We start from the raw sequence: 16,980 nt of genomic DNA, 5'->3' as shown, positions 1-16,980 counted from the left end.
ATGGAAGGGTTCCAGTCCCTTCAATCTTTCAAGAAGGGTTTTAGGCACCTTCAAACTAGAAATAAATACCAAATCATAGGGAAACTAGTTGTTATAGAGACTACGGGAATATAAGCATCCTAGATTACTGCCTGTAAAGATATTTGTTCAGCCCTTCTGGAAATCAATTTGGAATTACACAAGATAATTTACTACATTGTTTAGATCCTTTGACCCAGAGATTCTTCTGCTAGACCTGTATCCTAAAGGAGGTTACTGACAGCAAGGAAAGGTCATATGTACAAAATGTTCTAAGGAGTCTTATGATAAGATCTGGAAACAAAATATATACCCAACTCATGGGGAATGGCTGCACAAATTTTGATATATGAATATGCTTGATTATTAATGTACTGTAATGAATGACATCATGAAAAATTCAGAGAAATATGGGAAGACTCGTATGAAGTGGTTCAGACAGAAGTAATCAGAGCCAAAAGATCACAGCCTACAATGACCACAAAAATGTAAATTAATGCAATAAAGAGCTAATAAAACTCTGCTTGAGTGCCCAGTCCCCCTCCCTAGAGAGGCAGATTCTTTTCTCCCAACCCTCTGGGTTTATATATCTTGTTCAGGGTCAAAGGTGAGTCACACGAGACTCACCCAGGTGACCTAAAAGCATCACAAAATGCAACTTAAACCCACATGGTCTAAAAGCCTCTGATGTCACAAACATGGCCCTCAAACCCATGTAAACTAGGCTTTCCCTTGAGGCAGGGAGGTCATCAAGGACTCCTAATTTAATCAAGGAAACAAAGGCCAAACTCTTCAAGGGCACTTGACAGAGTAAGTGCTAAAAGCCCTCCTTAATTACCAATATGTGGGTACATTCTTCTCATTCATATTCAATTATAATTGCTATTTGTTATCCCTGCATCCTCATTCAGTTCTGTTATACTTTTCTTTCTCTTTGTTTCCTGCTCCCTTTTTATAAAGAAGAAGAGGGGAATGAGGGAGGAGGAGTGGGCTCAGCACTAGTATTCTGATATTAATACAATCTGTTTTTGTTCTCCTGCCCCTCTTCTCTTTCCCTTACTCAGAGCCCAATCACAAGTTCTTATTACTTCTTTCCTTTACCCTTACCTCTGTCAACAAGGTCAGATTAAGGACATTACCCTAACCCCAAAAGAGATTACCTTGCTTAATATTCTACAGGTATATACTATGTTGTGGAATGTAATGAGACACAGAGACGCTGGGCTGTAGTTTCAACTGACTTTTGTCAACATCCTTTACAACTCTATTCCATTAAGGAAAATCCTCTTCTTGTATCATGGTTAAACATACATGGGGGTCATAAAAATGAGGTCATACAGGCTTGCTAGCTCTGCTAAAATAACGTATATAAGTTTTCTCATTGCTTTGTTCAGGCAGCCAGAGCTTCTGCTCTGACTCCTTGTACGTACAAGTAAGCTAGCTCCGCTATGCTTTAAGGGAAAATAATAAACAACATGGATTTTTCTATCACCTAGCTCTGTTGTTTCCTTCAACCAAATTTTCAGGTTTAACACTGTGGACATAGCTACTTTCAGCTGAAAAATCTCTGCAGTTTCAGAGGGCCACAACTGCAGGATCCTCTTTGGATTGAGCTGCCTATCCTGGTTATTTTGCTGCAGACTTCAGACTGGTCCTGTTCTCTGGGTCAGAGCAACACAATTGTTTTTTGCTTCTGTTCCTGATCCTTTCCCAGTGATCCTTCCCTCTGGTCCACAACAATTCCTTGCCCTGGATCCAAGTCTCAGGTCCCTTCCTAATTCCAATCTGCATATAGTACCCAGCTCTCAGATATAAGCAGCATTGATTCTAGTTGGCATCTCTTCCCATTCCCTGCATCGGACCACTCTGTGCTGGATTTAATACTTCTTGCCTTCTTCTGGCACAGCCATAGGTCCTTCATTCTCAGTGTTTGCAGATCTCTGTTTGTTTCCTTATGTAGAAATGAACCAGGAAAAAAATGACTTGTGATTTTTTCTTGGGTTTCCTAATGAAGTCTTGGTCTGGTGAGTTTTCTTTGTGAAGTAATTGTGAGAAGGAGCTAGTCTGTACTGCTTCCCCCTGCCCTGTCTTCTTGGCTGGTCCTGGTGGTTCATTTATGGTGAAGGATAAGGATGATTAGGTTTGGTCTCAGTGATTTATGCTGGGGTTCCTTGCCTTCTTCACAAAATGTAAGGAGCTCAGAGGTTGCAGCTTCCCACAGGAAGCAGAGGCATAGGCAGGGCAGCAGGGAATCTATCTTTAGATTGAAGACCAGGGTTCGAATGGCCATGGATAGAGGGGAAGGGAAGCAAAGAATCCAGTTGGATTTGGCAAAGCACTTTGATCCCTCCCCCCCTTTTCCTTCTGTACTTTAAATATTGGGCTTGACTTGTGTTTAAGGGTTTATGGGTAAGATACAAAGTAATTGTCTCTGATCTTTATTTATACAGTTCTGGTCTTTTATCAGGGATACTTAGGGGGTACTTAAAATTGCATTAAGACTTTGGCACAAGCTGTATTTCTCCAGCTTCACCCAGGGCTGGTTCTATTGTGGAGATGGCTCATTATGTTCCCAACAGCTTTCCCTCCAGGGCTCCCAAGCTAAGCCCTGGTTGAATGTATTATTTCCAGAACCACCTGGCCTCTCTACTTCAGCTATTTTGCTCATAAGTTAGATAAGCTGTTTGGTATTTATTGTGCTTAAATCAATGTTATATACATATATAGACAGAGCAAATATGGACAATCATGGAAGGACAAGGGAAGAAAGGGAGCTGATAAACACAGACACTGAAATATATGAGATCAAGTTTTCCGACTGCAAGGAGTAAGAGAGCTTCCTGCTCCATATCTGGAGAAAGCAGATAATAAGTACCTTGGGCAGGAGGTGGGAGGAGGAGGAAGGGATAACTTCTGTGATGAGGGGTTGTCTCAACTAACAGGAGCTTTTTTGCAATTGTTTCTTACAGTCCCTCTGGATGTAGGCTTGGGAAACCTGTAGGGGGTAAGGTTTGGAAGAGGAAAGTCCATCTACCATTCAAATTCCAACCCTCTCTCTCCCTTATCTTCTTTCTCCTAGCCAGAAATCTCCAGGAACCAATCACAGTCCTATACACACAAGTACAGCCTCAGAAGTTCTTTCAAAAATATCCATTGCTGTGCATTCTGAGAATCTGACACCTCCCCTCGATTCCCCCCCAACACAGACAAATACACACACACACACACACACACACACACACACACACACGTGCTCCACACTGGCTAATCTGGGTGGGGAATGGGGGAGTTGCACATGTTGTCAATCTTTGCTGAATGTTTGTTAGAATTCAGTAAAAGAGATTAGGGATTTGGGGATTTTTTTGTTTTTTTAAACTTGTCACCTTGATTCAGTCTCTCCAAATCATAATCCTGCTTTTGTGGCTAGCTTGTTCTTGGCCTGAGATATTGAAACAATCTCCTAACATTCTACCTCTCTATGCCTTATTCCTTATAAACCTATTTGTTCTCCCTAGGACCTCTAACTCTTACATCCTTCAGGATTCTTCTTAGGTCACTACCCTTTCACTAACCTCCTTTTACTTCCTTCCAAATGTAAAGGATGTGTGTGTGTGTATTACCTATTTAGACTATGTGTATATGCATATAGGTTTTTCTAAATATAGCTCAAAAGGAGGTATGGACAGAAAGGAGACTTTGATTCCTGCCTAGGGGGAAGCAAGGCATTGGGGCCATGATGCTGGCCTAGCCTACTCTTCTCAGAGCAACTAACAGGCCAGAATCATATCTCCTAAAAATTGGGAGCCTAGGGGAAGTTATTATTATTAATTATTATTATCATTAGGTTTAAGGCTCTTTTCTTCCTTGCTTTACCTTAATACAGAAAGAGTAGTTCAAGCTGTATTGGAAGACTTGACTTCCTTCAGGCCACACTTAAGTTATACAAGGCTATCATAAATATCGAATGGTGTACAAACACACTTATCCAGGCAGAGAGCAAACAGAAGTTGGAGAAGTTATACAGATTAGAACAGAACTAAAAGCCTGGACATGTCCACCCGAAGGTTTATGCTTGGTTATCTACTCAGAAAAAAAGCAGAAAAGGCATTCATGGGCCCAAGGGCAAGCCTGCCTAGTGGAATTCCCCCTACCCTAAGTTGCCATGTGAGAGTGATTGAAATTCCCCCCACCCTTCAATGGAAGTATCAAGTTATAGGATGCCCAGCTGGAAGATGAAGGGCTTCTCTTTTTAAGTGAAACAGCATTTTGGCCCACTGTCATTGTCACATGACTGGGAGAGGGCCGACAGACCGCTGAGGATTTTCTAGGTCATACTTAAAGCACAAGCCGTTTCGGTTCTAGGTCATACTTAAAGCACAAGCCGTTTCGGTTCTAGGTCACCACCAAATCCCCGGAAGTTTTCAGGGAACTTCTTGGCTCAGGCTTCCTTGGCATGGCCAAACTGGTCTTGTTGCTGTTCCACATATTCAACATTCCATTTCTTTTCCCACAGGCTGATCCACACTCTCCCCGCCCCCCCCCCAATGGAAAGTGCCTTAGAATCTCTCCATCCTTCAAAGTTAGCTCGATGATACCCCTTGAATGAGACTTTTCCTGATGGGGGAATCCCGCTGCTGGTACCTAATCTCTCAAATATCTCATACTTTCTTGTTTGTATTTTGTGGATGCTTTTCTGAATAAGAGCTGCTTCCTTTCCTCACTCCCCCCTCCCCCACTACTATGTAAGTTCCTTAAGTGTAAAAAATATTACATTTTTGTCTGTAACCCCAGAACCTAGTATAGTGTCTGGTTCATTAGCAAGCCTTTAACCCTTAGTAAATTGATTGATAATGAAAGAAACTAGTGAAAAATGGACCTTCTCCCTCTACTACTGTCCCCTTCTACTCTAAACTGTTTCCCAAACTCTTCAGCTCAAAAGCAGCCTGACCAGTTCTTGCTCCCCCTTCTCTACCCCATAGTCCTTGGATTAGTGTCGGGTGTCCCTTAATCTCTGCCTCTATCCCTTCCAATTGGAGCCTTTGGGAGTTGTAACTATAAGAACCGTGAGTACAGTGTTAGACCTGACAGAAAGGTAGGATGGTTTCGGGAACCATGGCGCCACTTCCTGTGCTGCTTCTGCTTCTTCTGGGATCATGTCTCAGGCCAGGTTCTGCGGTGGACAGCGACTCCAGTGAGCGTGAGGGGCGCCCCTACACAGCTGTTATCGAGGTGCCCAACGGAGGACCCTGGGGAGATTGGGCGTGGCCCGAGATGTGTCCGGATGGATTCTTCGCCAGTGGCTTTTCCCTCAAGGTTGGGGGCCCTACGTCTGGGTCTCTGGGGAATTCAAGTGGGCAGTGGGGACAGGAGTTAGATGCCTGGGTCCCTGACTGGTGGCCAGAGGGGCTTGGAGGCGTCCTTCCCTCGGTCTCCTCCTATTGCCTGGATTGGGAAACCAGGACTCTCATTCTTCGTTTCCTTCACTCCTTAAGGTCGAACGCCCCCAAGGCATCCCTGGAGATGACACGGCCCTGAATGGGGTCCGGCTTCACTGCGCCCGAGGCAACGCTGAGCGCAACACTCACGTGGTGGAGTCTCAGTCGGGAAGGTATTTGAAGCCTCTTCTCCAGCGACCCTAGAGACAGAATCCTTTACCCCCTCCCCTAGGAAACTAAGAGGGGCAGGGTAAGGCCTTGAGGAGAACTGGGACAGTATTTCCTGAAATTTTCTTAGGCGCTTCCAGTTTGACCTGTGCCCAAAGGAAGGTCCTAATTTGAATCCTCTGGGGACAGGAACTCAGTCTCTTCTGTAACTAGAAACCTACCGGGTAAGGTGGTTAGGAGAGAAAAGCTCAAGGACAGGGTAGTGGGATAGAGTGAGTGAGTGAGTGCGTGCGTGTGAATGAGAAAGAGAGAGAGAGAGAGAGAGAGAGAGAGAGAGAGAGAGAGCGAGTGTGTGTGTGTGCAGACACACCAATACTACTGAGTTTTCTCTTTCTCGGGACTGATTGGGAGTTCTCTAGGTGTACCGAATGTAGATAGAAGCTGCAAATGCTTTAACCGCAGTAGGGGAAGGTGAACAGGCCATACATCCCAGCACCCTTGCTTACCTCTCCCTTGCGTAGGGGAGCTAAAAGAACCTCCCCTTGTGCAACATAGAATTAGGCTATTTGGGGAAGATCTTAGGATTTGGAGAACTTGGGAACTGGAATTCTGGTGGGGACACTGTAAAATGGAGAGTTCCACACCCCAGTGCGTCAACCCTGTCTGCTCTACTCAAAGGTGGGGAGCATGGTCTGAGCCACTGTGGTGTCCAGATGGCGGCTTCCTCACCTCCTTCTCACTACGTGTGGAAGATTCCAGGACACCAGGAGACAACACTGCAGCTAACAACGTGCGCTTCCGCTGCTCGGGGGCCGAAGAGCTAGAAGGGCCCGGTCTGGAGTGGGGCGAGTTTGGATCCTGGAGTGACAGTTGCCCCAAGGGTGTTTGTGGCCTCCAAACCAAGCTGGAGCCTCCCCGTGGGCTCAGGGATGATACAGCAGTCAACGACCTTCGTCTTTTCTGTTGCACCAGCTGAGATCCACCACAAATTGCTTATCGGTTTCTCTCCCCTCAAACTTCTCTTCCCCCAAATCTCTCACGAAGTGCTCAAAAGGCAGTTTACTCCTTAAGGGAATCTGATGTTGCCCAGATTTGTCCTCCCCACATATACTCCAACCTCCCCAACCTTCTCTTTTATTCATCCATATTAAATCTCCTTCTATCCCAATCTTTCGTCTTGTGTGTTACTGAGGAACTTAGGTGTCAGCTGAATCCCTCCTGCACCTTCATATGTATTTCCTCCACTTAAATTGTAAACTGCCAAGGAGGGCAGGGACCGGGTTTTGTTCTTTGTACCCTTCACTCCTCCCCTCACTGTGTCCTGAACATTGGTAAGTGCTAGCTCTGTGATCTTGGGGAGAAAAAAATCTCTCTCCCCTTCTGTACAATTGTTTTCTGCTCCATAAGAGCAATTATTTCCTTCACAACAATTCTGCGAAGCAGGGCGGTGGTTATTCCCATTTTATAGACAAGAAAGTTGAAGTCACCATCCTCCTACTCACCTGGGCTTGAAACTTCACTCTAAAAAACCTAGTATTACCCATGGTTTTCAACCTCTCTTCTCACTCCCAGGAGATCTCAAGTCACAGCGTTCCTGGGAAGCTCAAATGAGGTAAGGTACATTTTAACTTTAAAGGCTTATTTTAGTTATTATTACACTTCACGGACTCAAAACCAGTCAAGACTCTAGCTGAGTCAAGACTCTCCCTAGCTGGGAGGTGACTGTTGGACCTTGACTCTGTGCAGCCCTCAGTGGAAAACCATGTTGAGGACGGGCAAAGGACACCCAAAGGTTTCTCCTGGTCCACCTGGGTAGGATAGGAGGGGACTAGGAATCCATCGGGTTCTCAGATGAGACAGAGGCAGAGCTAAAGGTAGTGTGAATCAAAGTGCTTTATTTCAGCTGACGGGGAAAAAGGAGTGGGGACCGCCCACTCTCGTCCCCCAGCTCCTTGGAAACAGCGCTCTGGCAGGAACGTGTGCCCCGCAGCTTCCGTGCTCAAGGTCCTGGAGGAGGAAGAAGAGAAGAGACCACTCCCAGGTGTCTGCAAGCCCAAGCGCTCCCGCTCCGCCGCAGCTCTAGGGACCCTTACCTCCTCTTTTCCTGCAATCCCCGCAGAAAACTCCTAGGACCCCGTTCACTAGCTGTATGCCGCACAACACTAGCTCCAGAGCTGACACCGCCGCCAGCAGCGCGAACAGAGTCACATGCCAGGGTACCACTATGGGAGGGTCCAGGCACAGGTCCCACAGCGTACTGTTGCGCAGGTAATTCCCACTACGGAGGAAGTGGCCAAGATAGAAGACTAGCCAAAGGGTCAGTCGAGAAACTCCTCCCGCGAGGAAGGATAAGGGTCTCTACCAGGGGCACACCCGGTGGGAGGGGGCGGGGCTTCCCTTTGGCTTGGTGGAGGAGCGCGCCCTGGGTCTTGCCTGTGTTTCGGCAAGCCTGGGCTTTTTCTGTTGTAACCGGGAGGTTTTCTGAGGTGTTGGGCGGGGAGGCTCGGCTGAGGTATTGGGAGTCAGGTCTGGCCTTACTTGCTGTTTTGGAAGGGGTAGCCCCACTTGTCAGGTAGCCCCGTTAGACATTTGGGGCCCTCCTCAAGCGCCGAACCGGACACCGAGAGGCAGTAAATGGCCCCGATACCCCCGATGATCGAAGAAAAGACGGAGTTCAGCATCTGGAAAGCAGGACACAGAGATTTGAAACTGGAGGGGACCTTAGGAGTCCGTTTAGTGACTAAATTTTAGTCCAATCGTTTTCATTTTGCAAATGAGGGAAGGAGAGTAGAGAGGTCAAGTGACCCTGATCATATCCAGGTATTAAGTGACAGAGCCCACATTCAGACTCATATCCTTTGCTTTCAAGTCCAGTACTCTTTCCACAATGTGGAAATGGAGAGGCTCAGTGATCCGTTGCCCCGCCCCAGGGTAGCCCCAGCATTACTGCTACCCCTACAGCCTCCACTGACTATTTAAAAATAAAAACACACCTCCCTCGCCTGTAGGTCACAAAATTAAGAATTAATCCCTATAGGTTTCCAGGGAGGTGTAGTACTCTTATGATTCTTGGAGCTAGAAGGGACCTTGAAGACTAGTGCTATTCCTTCATTTTACAGAAGAGGAAACTGAGGCCCAAAGAGGAGAAATGACTTGTCCAGGGTCATATATGGGGAGTTAAGGGGACTAAAACATGTTCTGATTCCCAAGGACAGTGTGCTTTCCAATGACTTCAGAGATCATGTATGCAAAAGGAGGCAGCTATGCTATCCTTGACATAGGAAGGGATTCAGGACATTTTGGATTTCATCTGTCTGACTAGCTATGTGCCCTTGGGCAAGTCAGATTGTAGGAAGGGATCTAAAAGTTTGTCATTCACTAGGCCTAACCAGGTGCCAAGGGCACATCCCCCACCCGGGATGTCTTCTAACAGCATCTCCAAGCCGCCTCTGGGTGAAGCAAAGGAAGGGGTGCTCAATCACCAGGTACTTACTGATCTAGCTACTAAACACTGGTGATGCAACTGTGCCAACCAGCACCTACTACGAATATATATAGTTAGATTTCAACTGGGCCCTCACCGCTGCATGGCAGTCCATTTATTCTTTGAGTGACTTCACCGCTCTCCTTCCCTAGGCTCTCCCTCCCTAGAAGAGCTATTATAGATCTTCTCTTTTCTTCTTAAATGCTAGCTATTATTACTTCTCCCTCCCACCCTCTGTATCCCCTAGCGGAGGCCTGCCACTCCTACTTTACTGAGAAAATAGGTCAAGAGATACCCCTTCTTTATTTTTTTGGGGGAGGGGGAAAGGGAAGGCAATTAGGGTTAAGTGACTTGCCCAAGGTCACACAGCTAGTAAGTGTCAAGTGGGTGAGGTCAAATTTGAACTCGGGTCCTCCTGACTCCAGGGCCAGTGTTCTATTCACTGGGCCACCTAGCTGCCCTCCCCTTCTTTATTAAAACACCTCTGTATAACCACTAGCATGCACATTCTCTCCTCCTTTGAACGAGGTTCTGATAAAGCAGTCATTCCTCTTGCCAAAAACAAACGCTGTAATTGTGTCCTCCACCTCATTTCCCAGCGTCTCTTCTGGCAGCTTGCCTCTATCTCATCACATCTGTCATTTTCAATCCCTACTTATCACTGGCCACTTCCCATCAACCAAAACACATACCCAGGTCCATCCCCCCATGCTTAAAAACAAACAAACCTTTCCCTGGACCCTGTCATTGCCTCAAATAGTAGTCCTATATCTTACCTCTCTTTCACAGCCAAACATCTTTATTTAAGGGGGCTGGGGTGGGGGGTGTGAGCTGTATTTCCTTACCTCCTAGTCATTTTTCAACGCCTTCAACCTTTGATTAAATGTGCTCTCTCAACACAGTCAAGAAAATATACTGTGAATACAACTGTAAATGGACACAAAACAATTGATGTATTTTGTAAAATTTTAAAGAACAAGCTTGGCCCCAAAGAAAAGATATGAGAAAACATCTCCCACTCTACTTTGTCGAGCAGAGAGGCCCAAGGGTATGGATGGAACTTTGAAACTGCTTTCTTCAAGGTCACCAACAATTGCTGTAGTTGCTAACTCTAATGGTCTTTTCTCAATACTCATACTTGCTCACTCTGCAGCTTTTCACACTGTTGTTAATGTCTGTTTCCTCCTCTTTTGTGACACTGCAATCTTCTTGTTCTGTCTTACCGCTCCCCTCAGTTTCCCTTGTTGGACTATGTCCCACCCTCTAAGAGTGATTCTGTATCATTTGTTCCCTGATCTTCTTCTTAAACATTCTGTTTGGGTTCAATGATCATTTCTATGCTAAAGATACACTAAAACTACAATTCTAGCTCACATTCTCCCTCCTGAATTCCAATTATCTATCCCCAACTGCCTGCTGGAAGTCTCTACCTGTATATCCCATAGGCATCTCAAACTCAACATGTCCAAAACAAATACATCTACAAAATATCTATATTTATTACCAAACTTTCTCGTACTTCAACCTTCAAACCCTTTTTTTTTTGTCTAGGTTCATCACCATCCTTCCAGTTATCCAGATTCGAAATCCCAGTCATCCTTGACTCTTTACTTTCTCTTACCCTATATACTCAGTTGACTGCCAATTTTACCTCCAAAACATCTCTTCCATCAGTCACCTTCTCACCACTGACAAGAGCACTACTCTAGATCAGACTCATTACTTTTATCTGGATCACTGTACTAGCCTTCTGATTGGTGGCCCTGCCTTAAATGTCTTCCCTCTCCATTGTACTCCCTGCACAGTACCAAAATCATCTTCCTAAGGCACAGGTCTGACCGTGTTATTTCTATAATCAAAAGTCATCAGTGGCTTTTTATTGCCTCTTGAATAAAACACAAACTTCTCAGCCTGGCATTTAAAAATCCTTCACTTTTGGGTTCAGCTTTCTCTTCCAGGTTTATTTCATATTACCAACTTTCATGCAATCTATATCCCAGCCAATCCATTTCATTTCCTGCTCCTGGGTCTTAGCACAAGCTGTTTCCAATCCATCCATCGCTCTACCTCTCAGCCCTATTCCAGTGGCTGGAATGAACTCAATCAATTTATCAACAATCCATTCAGCAAGTATTTTTAAAGTTCTTGCTTTGAGCAAAGCACTGTGGTAGGCACTGGGAACACAAAAACAGAAGAAAGCAAAATTGAGTCCTCAAGGAGCTTATATTCTGCTGGAGGAAATATTGTACATATATGTAAATGCCAAATATCTACAAAGTTATTTGGAAAGAGGAGGAGAGCATTCAAAACTGAGGTGGGGAGTCAGCTAAGGCCTTGTGTAAGAGCTGGCACATGGGCTGAGACGGGAAGGGTGCTCAGGATTCCAAGAAGCAGAGGGTTCTTAATAAATGCCTGTTGAATGACTAATGCGGAAATATGTTTAATATGATTGTACATGTATAACCTATATCAGATTGCTTGCCATCTTGAGGAGGGGATGGAGGGATGGAGAAAAAAATTTGGAATTCAAAGTCTTATAAAACTGAATGTTGAAAACCATCTTTACGTGTAAATGGAAAAAAAATAAAATACTATTAAGTAAAAAAAAAAACTTGCTACACACCAACAAAAATGCTTGTTGATTAACTGACTGAGCTAATTCCAACTATAGCTGGGGGAGAAGGTCGAGGAAGAAAAGCAGCTCACACGAAGGGTCCAGAAACAGGAAATGGAATACTGAGTTCCAAGAGAAAAGCCAATCAGTCAGACTGATTGGCTTGAACATAGATTGTGTAAAAGTGAAATAAATCTGAAGGAAAAGCTACAGGAGAATGGAGAAGGGCTTTTAAACATCAGGCTGAGAAATTTGTGTTTTAGCCAAGAGGTAATAAAAAGGCACTGAAGATTTTTGATCCTAGAATTGACATGGTCAGACCTGTGTTTTAGGAAGATGATTTTGGCAGCTGTGGGGAAGATGAATTGGAGAAGGTTAATTTAATACTTGAGGCAGGAAGGTTAATTTAATAGCTGTCCAGGGCTTGACAAACTATGGAATCCAGCATGTGGCCTCATTTTATACAGCCTAAGAGCTAAGAATGGTTTTTGTATTTAAATACACTTCTATTTAATTAAAAAATGTATAAACCATTCTTAGTTCTCTGGTCATACAAGCAGGCAGCAGGCAGATTTGGCCCTCTGGTCGTAGTTTGCTAATGGCTGCTATGTAAGAGGTGATAAGGACCCAAATTAGAGGATAGTAGCCTTTTTAATAGAGAGAAGAGGACTGACCGGAGAGATGGACTGACTGATGTTTTAGATGTAGAATCTATAAGACTTGTCAACTGATTGGACGGGGAGCTGAAAGAGAAGGAAGACATGAAGAGATCCAAGGGAGCAGGTGGTGATACAACACTGGAGAAATGTGGGCTAGATATGGATATTTGGGAGTCATGTTGGGGGCCGATGAGATCAACAAAAGGGAGAGCATTGTGAGTGAAGAGGAGGGAACCAGTAGGTGGCTGAGAAATCCATGAACCCAATCCCCCTCGTTTAACAGGCAAAGAAACTGAGTTAATCTCTCACATTATTATTATTAATAATGGCTAGTATTTGTATAGCACATTAAGGTTTGCAAAGGGCTTTACAATTTTTAAAAATTTTATCTCCTCTGGGCCTCTATTTTCTCAGCTGTAAAATGGATTACTGGATTGAAAACCTTAAAGCACCATTTACACCGGAAAGGTTAAAGCAGGGGTGGGGAACCTTCAGCCTCAAGGCCACATGTGGCCCTCTAGGTCCTCAAATGTGGCCCTTTGACTGAATTCAAACTTTGCAGAACAAATCCCCTTAATAAAAGGATTTGTTCTGTAGAATTGGACTCAGTCAAAAGGCGGCACCCGAGAACCTAGAAGGCCACGAGACCCACAGGTTCCCTAGCCCTGGGCTAAAGCATTTTTATTTTTTTTGTTTTGTTTTTATTTTTTTAATTTTTAGTTTACAAAACTCAGTTCTACATAATTTTGAGTTCCGGATTTTCTTCCCTCCCTCCCTCCATCCAATGCTGGTTATTGTGCATTGATGACCCCCAACCCATCAGCTATTTTTCCTGTCTCAATGCAGACTAGGTAGCTGGGTGATTTCACCACCTCTCCAAATAATAGGGTTGATGAAGCTGGCTAGAAATTTCCCTCAGAAATTTCATTACTGTACTAATATTGTCATCATTCCACCCCAAATACCATCTCTTTAGGGACCTAATCCTCTCCCCCCAACCCCCACCCCCAACTCTATCCCTGTTTCCACCATATGTCTTACCATAATGCCCCCAAGACGGCATGGAATCTCATATAACTACCATGTATAACTTCGCATTGAATTAATTTATACGCTAGTCAAGCTGTGGAGAGGAATTATGACCAATGGAATGAATCATGAGAAGGAAGAAACAGAACCAAAAAAAGAAAACCCAAAAACAATAACAAAAGAGAGAAAAAAGGGGGGAAAAAGCGAGCATAAAGTGCGCCTCAATCTGCATTCATACTTCATAGTTCTTTCTCTGGATGTAGATAGCTCTCTCCATCATGAGTCCTTTGGAGTTGTCTTTGCACCTTGTGTTGCTGAGAAGAGCAAAGTCTGTCAGGGTTAGTGCTCACAGAATCCATTTATCTGTGGTTGTGCATAATATTCTCCTGGCTCTGCTCCACTCACTTCGTATTATGTCATGTAGGTTTTTCCAGGTTGTTATGAAGTCTGTATCATCCCCATTTCTTATAGCACAATAGTATTCCATTACCTTCATATACCACAGCTTGTTCAGCCATTCCCCAATCAATGGGCATCCCCTTGATTTCCAGTTCTTAGCTACAAAAAGAGCCGCTATAAAAATTTTTGTACATATGGGTCCTTTTCCCACTTGTGTGATCTCTTTGGGATACAACCCTAGAAGTGGTATTGCTGGGTCAAAGGGTATGAACATTTTTATAGCCCTTTGGGCATAGTTCCAAATTGCTCTCCAGAATGGCTGGATAAGCTCACAACTCCACTAGCAATGTAACAATGTTCCAATTTTCCCACATCTTCTCCAGCATTTATCATTTTTCTGTTTTGTCATTTTAGCCAATCCGACAGGAGAGATGTGGTACCTAAGAGTTGTTTTGATTTACATTTCTCTAATCAGTAGTGATTTCAAGTATTTTTTCATATGCCTATAGATATCTTTAATTTCTTTCTGTGAAAACTGCCTGTTCATATCCTTTGACCATTTCTCAATTGGGGAATGACTTGTATTCCTATATATTTGGCTCAGTTCCCTGTATGTTTTAGAAATGAGGCCTTTATCAGAGACACTGGTTGTAAAGATTTTCTCCCGATTTTCTACTTCCCTCCTAATCTTTGTTGCGTTGGCTTTTTTTATACAAAAACATTTCAATTTAACATAATCAAAATTATCCATTTTACATTTTGTAATAAAGCATTTTTAAAGACTGTGGTGGAGAGGGAAGCAGGATTAAAGAGCAGGCCCCTAGTGTGAGAGGTGAGGGGCGAGGGGTGGGGATACTTAGATTAGTAATGTGTGCAAAGAGCACCTGATGGTGGATAGTGTGTGGGTGTGGGTGTGGGCCTTACTCGACAACGATTTCCACAGCAGCCAGCTCCACAGCACCCTTTACCCCCTGCTCGAACAGCAGATATTCCAGGACATAGCACCTATAGGAGAAAAGGGAGAGGAATGATTATCAGACCTCCACTCACCAAGACTGAAAGCATGGCCAGACAGATTGTTAGCTCCCAGTTTCTATTCCCACCATTTTTTGCTTGGTTAAAAATGATGGAAGGGAAAGTGTTGACTTAGGGAAAGGGCTAACCTGGATCTCAGCATCTGAGATATGATGGATGCACATGTTTATAGGGCTCACGTCGGATTCTGGAATACCCTGAGGATCAGTCCTGGAGTCTCTGCCTTTCTCTCCCTACTCTCTCCTTTGTCAATTCTCTGGAGCTTCCACTACTGCTTTATTTATGGATGATTCTCAAACCTTCATCTCTAATCTGGACTTCTCTTGCTCTAGACCCACATTTATAAATTCATAGGTTGTCAAAGAATTATAAGAGATTATAAAAATAATCCAGTTCACCTTGTCCACCCGTTATTTTACCGATGAGGACAACAGGGTACAGAGATCAAGTGGTTAGCCCCATTACTTATAAATCAAGTTAGCAGTTGAGGACCTGGTCTTGTGATTGGATTGGGTTATCCTCTTTGTCAGCTTCAGTTTCCTTATCTATAAAATGGGGTATATATATATAGTATACACACACACACACACACACATATATATATATATATATATATATATGTATATATATACTTGTATGTTGTGAGGAACATACATAGTAAAACTTAAAATGCCAAAGTTCTTTCCCATTTTTTTTAAACCATTAGTTTTATTGCTACCATATGGACTGCCTTTCCGTTATTTACCTACTTTACAATCCTCACTGGAGTCTTGGAAATTCCTGCCCCTCCCCAATCTTTCCATTAGAACCAGAGAGCAACTGGGAAGGAGTACAGCAGAAGAGATGAGGGTTAGACCTTGGAAGGAACTTCCTATTTGTGAATGAAAGCATACCTGGGACCAAGGGTCAGGGATGGGGAGCAGGGTGAGCAGAGATGCCTTATCTATACTATTTTTGTGTCATTAAAACAGGCCAGATCACAGGGTTGAAGGTTGATACCTGTGTATCTCAGTCTCTCTGCCTGTCCAATTAAACCTCAAAATAAATAGGATTAAGGGTGGATAAGACAAAGAGGAAAACCAGGAAGGCCCATCCTCACAAGTCTCCCAACCACCAGAATATCAACATGAGAAGAGAAAGGGTACTGGGCACGAGGTAGGACAGAGAAAAACACCCTCAGCCGATGTGACTGGTTCAGTATCATTGTATCTCTCCTTCTCCTTTGCTCCTGCCCCATCCAATGCTGGTTATTGTGCATTGATGACCCCCAACCCATCAGCTATTTTTCCTGTCTCAATGCAGACTAGGTAGCCAGGTGATTTCACCACCTCTCCAAATAATAGGGTTGATGAAGCTGGCTAGAAAAATGGGGCTCCCCACCCTCAGAAATTTCATTACTGTACTAATATTGTCATCATTCCACCCCAAATACCATCTCTTTAGGGACCTAATCCTCTCCCCCCAACCCCCACCCCCAACTCTATCCCTGTTTCCACCATATGTCTTACCATAATGCCCCCTCCAATAAAGCCTGCTGAGAGGTGCACGTGCAGGCCGAGATGTTCAGTCCACTTGGTCTGACCATTGGGCACCAGGAGGAGGATATTGGCCAATATGCAGATGATGGACATTGGGATGAGGCTAAGTCCGATACATCGGGCACACTTCCCTGTACACATGATGAGTGGAGAAGTGGCAACTCCTGACGAGGAGGTGAAGAGAGAGAAGAGTAAGAAATATAGAAAAGCAGAGAGAGTTTGAGGGGAGAGAAAGTGATCGTGGTACCTCAGGAAAAGGGAGCCTGGTGAAAGGGACAAAGGGCAGGTGGGGGGTGTGGCAGAAACCTGGAACCAGGAAATATTGATAAGGGAGAGACACACAAGTGGAAAGAGACAAAAACAGGGGTGATGACGTTTGTGGCTGTGTGTGGAGCAAGAGAGAGAGGATGTGGGAGAAGGGGGAGGCTGAACTTTGAAGAGGAGGTTATCAACGATCAATATCTGAAGTCACCTGCTTTTCATTGCTCCAGAACCCTTCCACAAGTTTTCAGGAGACCTTTTCCACACAGAGAAGTTCCAAGTTCTTCCAGTTTTTCTCTATTTTCCTGAGACCAGGGCAATACCTTTGATATTGGAAAAC

At 44.3% G+C, this 16,980-nt stretch overlaps 2 protein-coding genes across 3 annotated transcripts; one reads left to right on the top strand and one right to left on the bottom strand.

Moving 5' to 3' along the window:
- Window positions 1-5,115: 5,115 nt before the first annotated feature.
- VMO1 (vitelline membrane outer layer 1 homolog) lies at window positions 5,116-6,597 on the top strand. The gene is made up of 3 exons (XM_036766093.1): window positions 5,116-5,331; window positions 5,511-5,626; window positions 6,300-6,597. Exons 1-3 carry the CDS (start codon window positions 5,116-5,118, stop codon window positions 6,595-6,597), a joined length of 630 nt encoding a protein of 209 aa, XP_036621988.1.
- Window positions 6,598-7,496: 899 nt separating this feature from the next.
- TM4SF5 (transmembrane 4 L six family member 5) lies at window positions 7,497-16,691 on the bottom strand. 2 transcript variants are annotated; one of them, XM_036766089.1, is made up of 6 exons: window positions 16,627-16,691; window positions 16,350-16,543; window positions 14,731-14,811; window positions 8,160-8,302; window positions 7,715-7,899; window positions 7,497-7,628 (listed from the first exon to the last, which is right to left on the bottom strand). In XM_036766089.1, the coding sequence occupies exons 2-6, from the start codon at window positions 16,518-16,520 to the stop codon at window positions 7,621-7,623; spliced, it is 588 nt and encodes a 195-aa protein (XP_036621984.1). In that variant the 5' UTR covers window positions 16,521-16,543; window positions 16,627-16,691; the 3' UTR covers window positions 7,497-7,620. The 2 variants fall into 2 exon arrangements, with proteins under 2 accessions (XP_036621984.1, XP_036621983.1); XM_036766088.1 differs by having other exon boundaries at window positions 16,350-16,673.
- Window positions 16,692-16,980: the final 289 nt, after the last annotated feature.

The sequence above is a fragment of the Trichosurus vulpecula genome, chromosome 7, assembly GCF_011100635.1.
Source record: "Trichosurus vulpecula isolate mTriVul1 chromosome 7, mTriVul1.pri, whole genome shotgun sequence".
In the NCBI taxonomy this organism is placed as follows: Eukaryota; Metazoa; Chordata; class Mammalia; order Diprotodontia; family Phalangeridae; genus Trichosurus; species Trichosurus vulpecula.
This window is presented reverse-complemented; position numbering and strand designations above follow the sequence as displayed.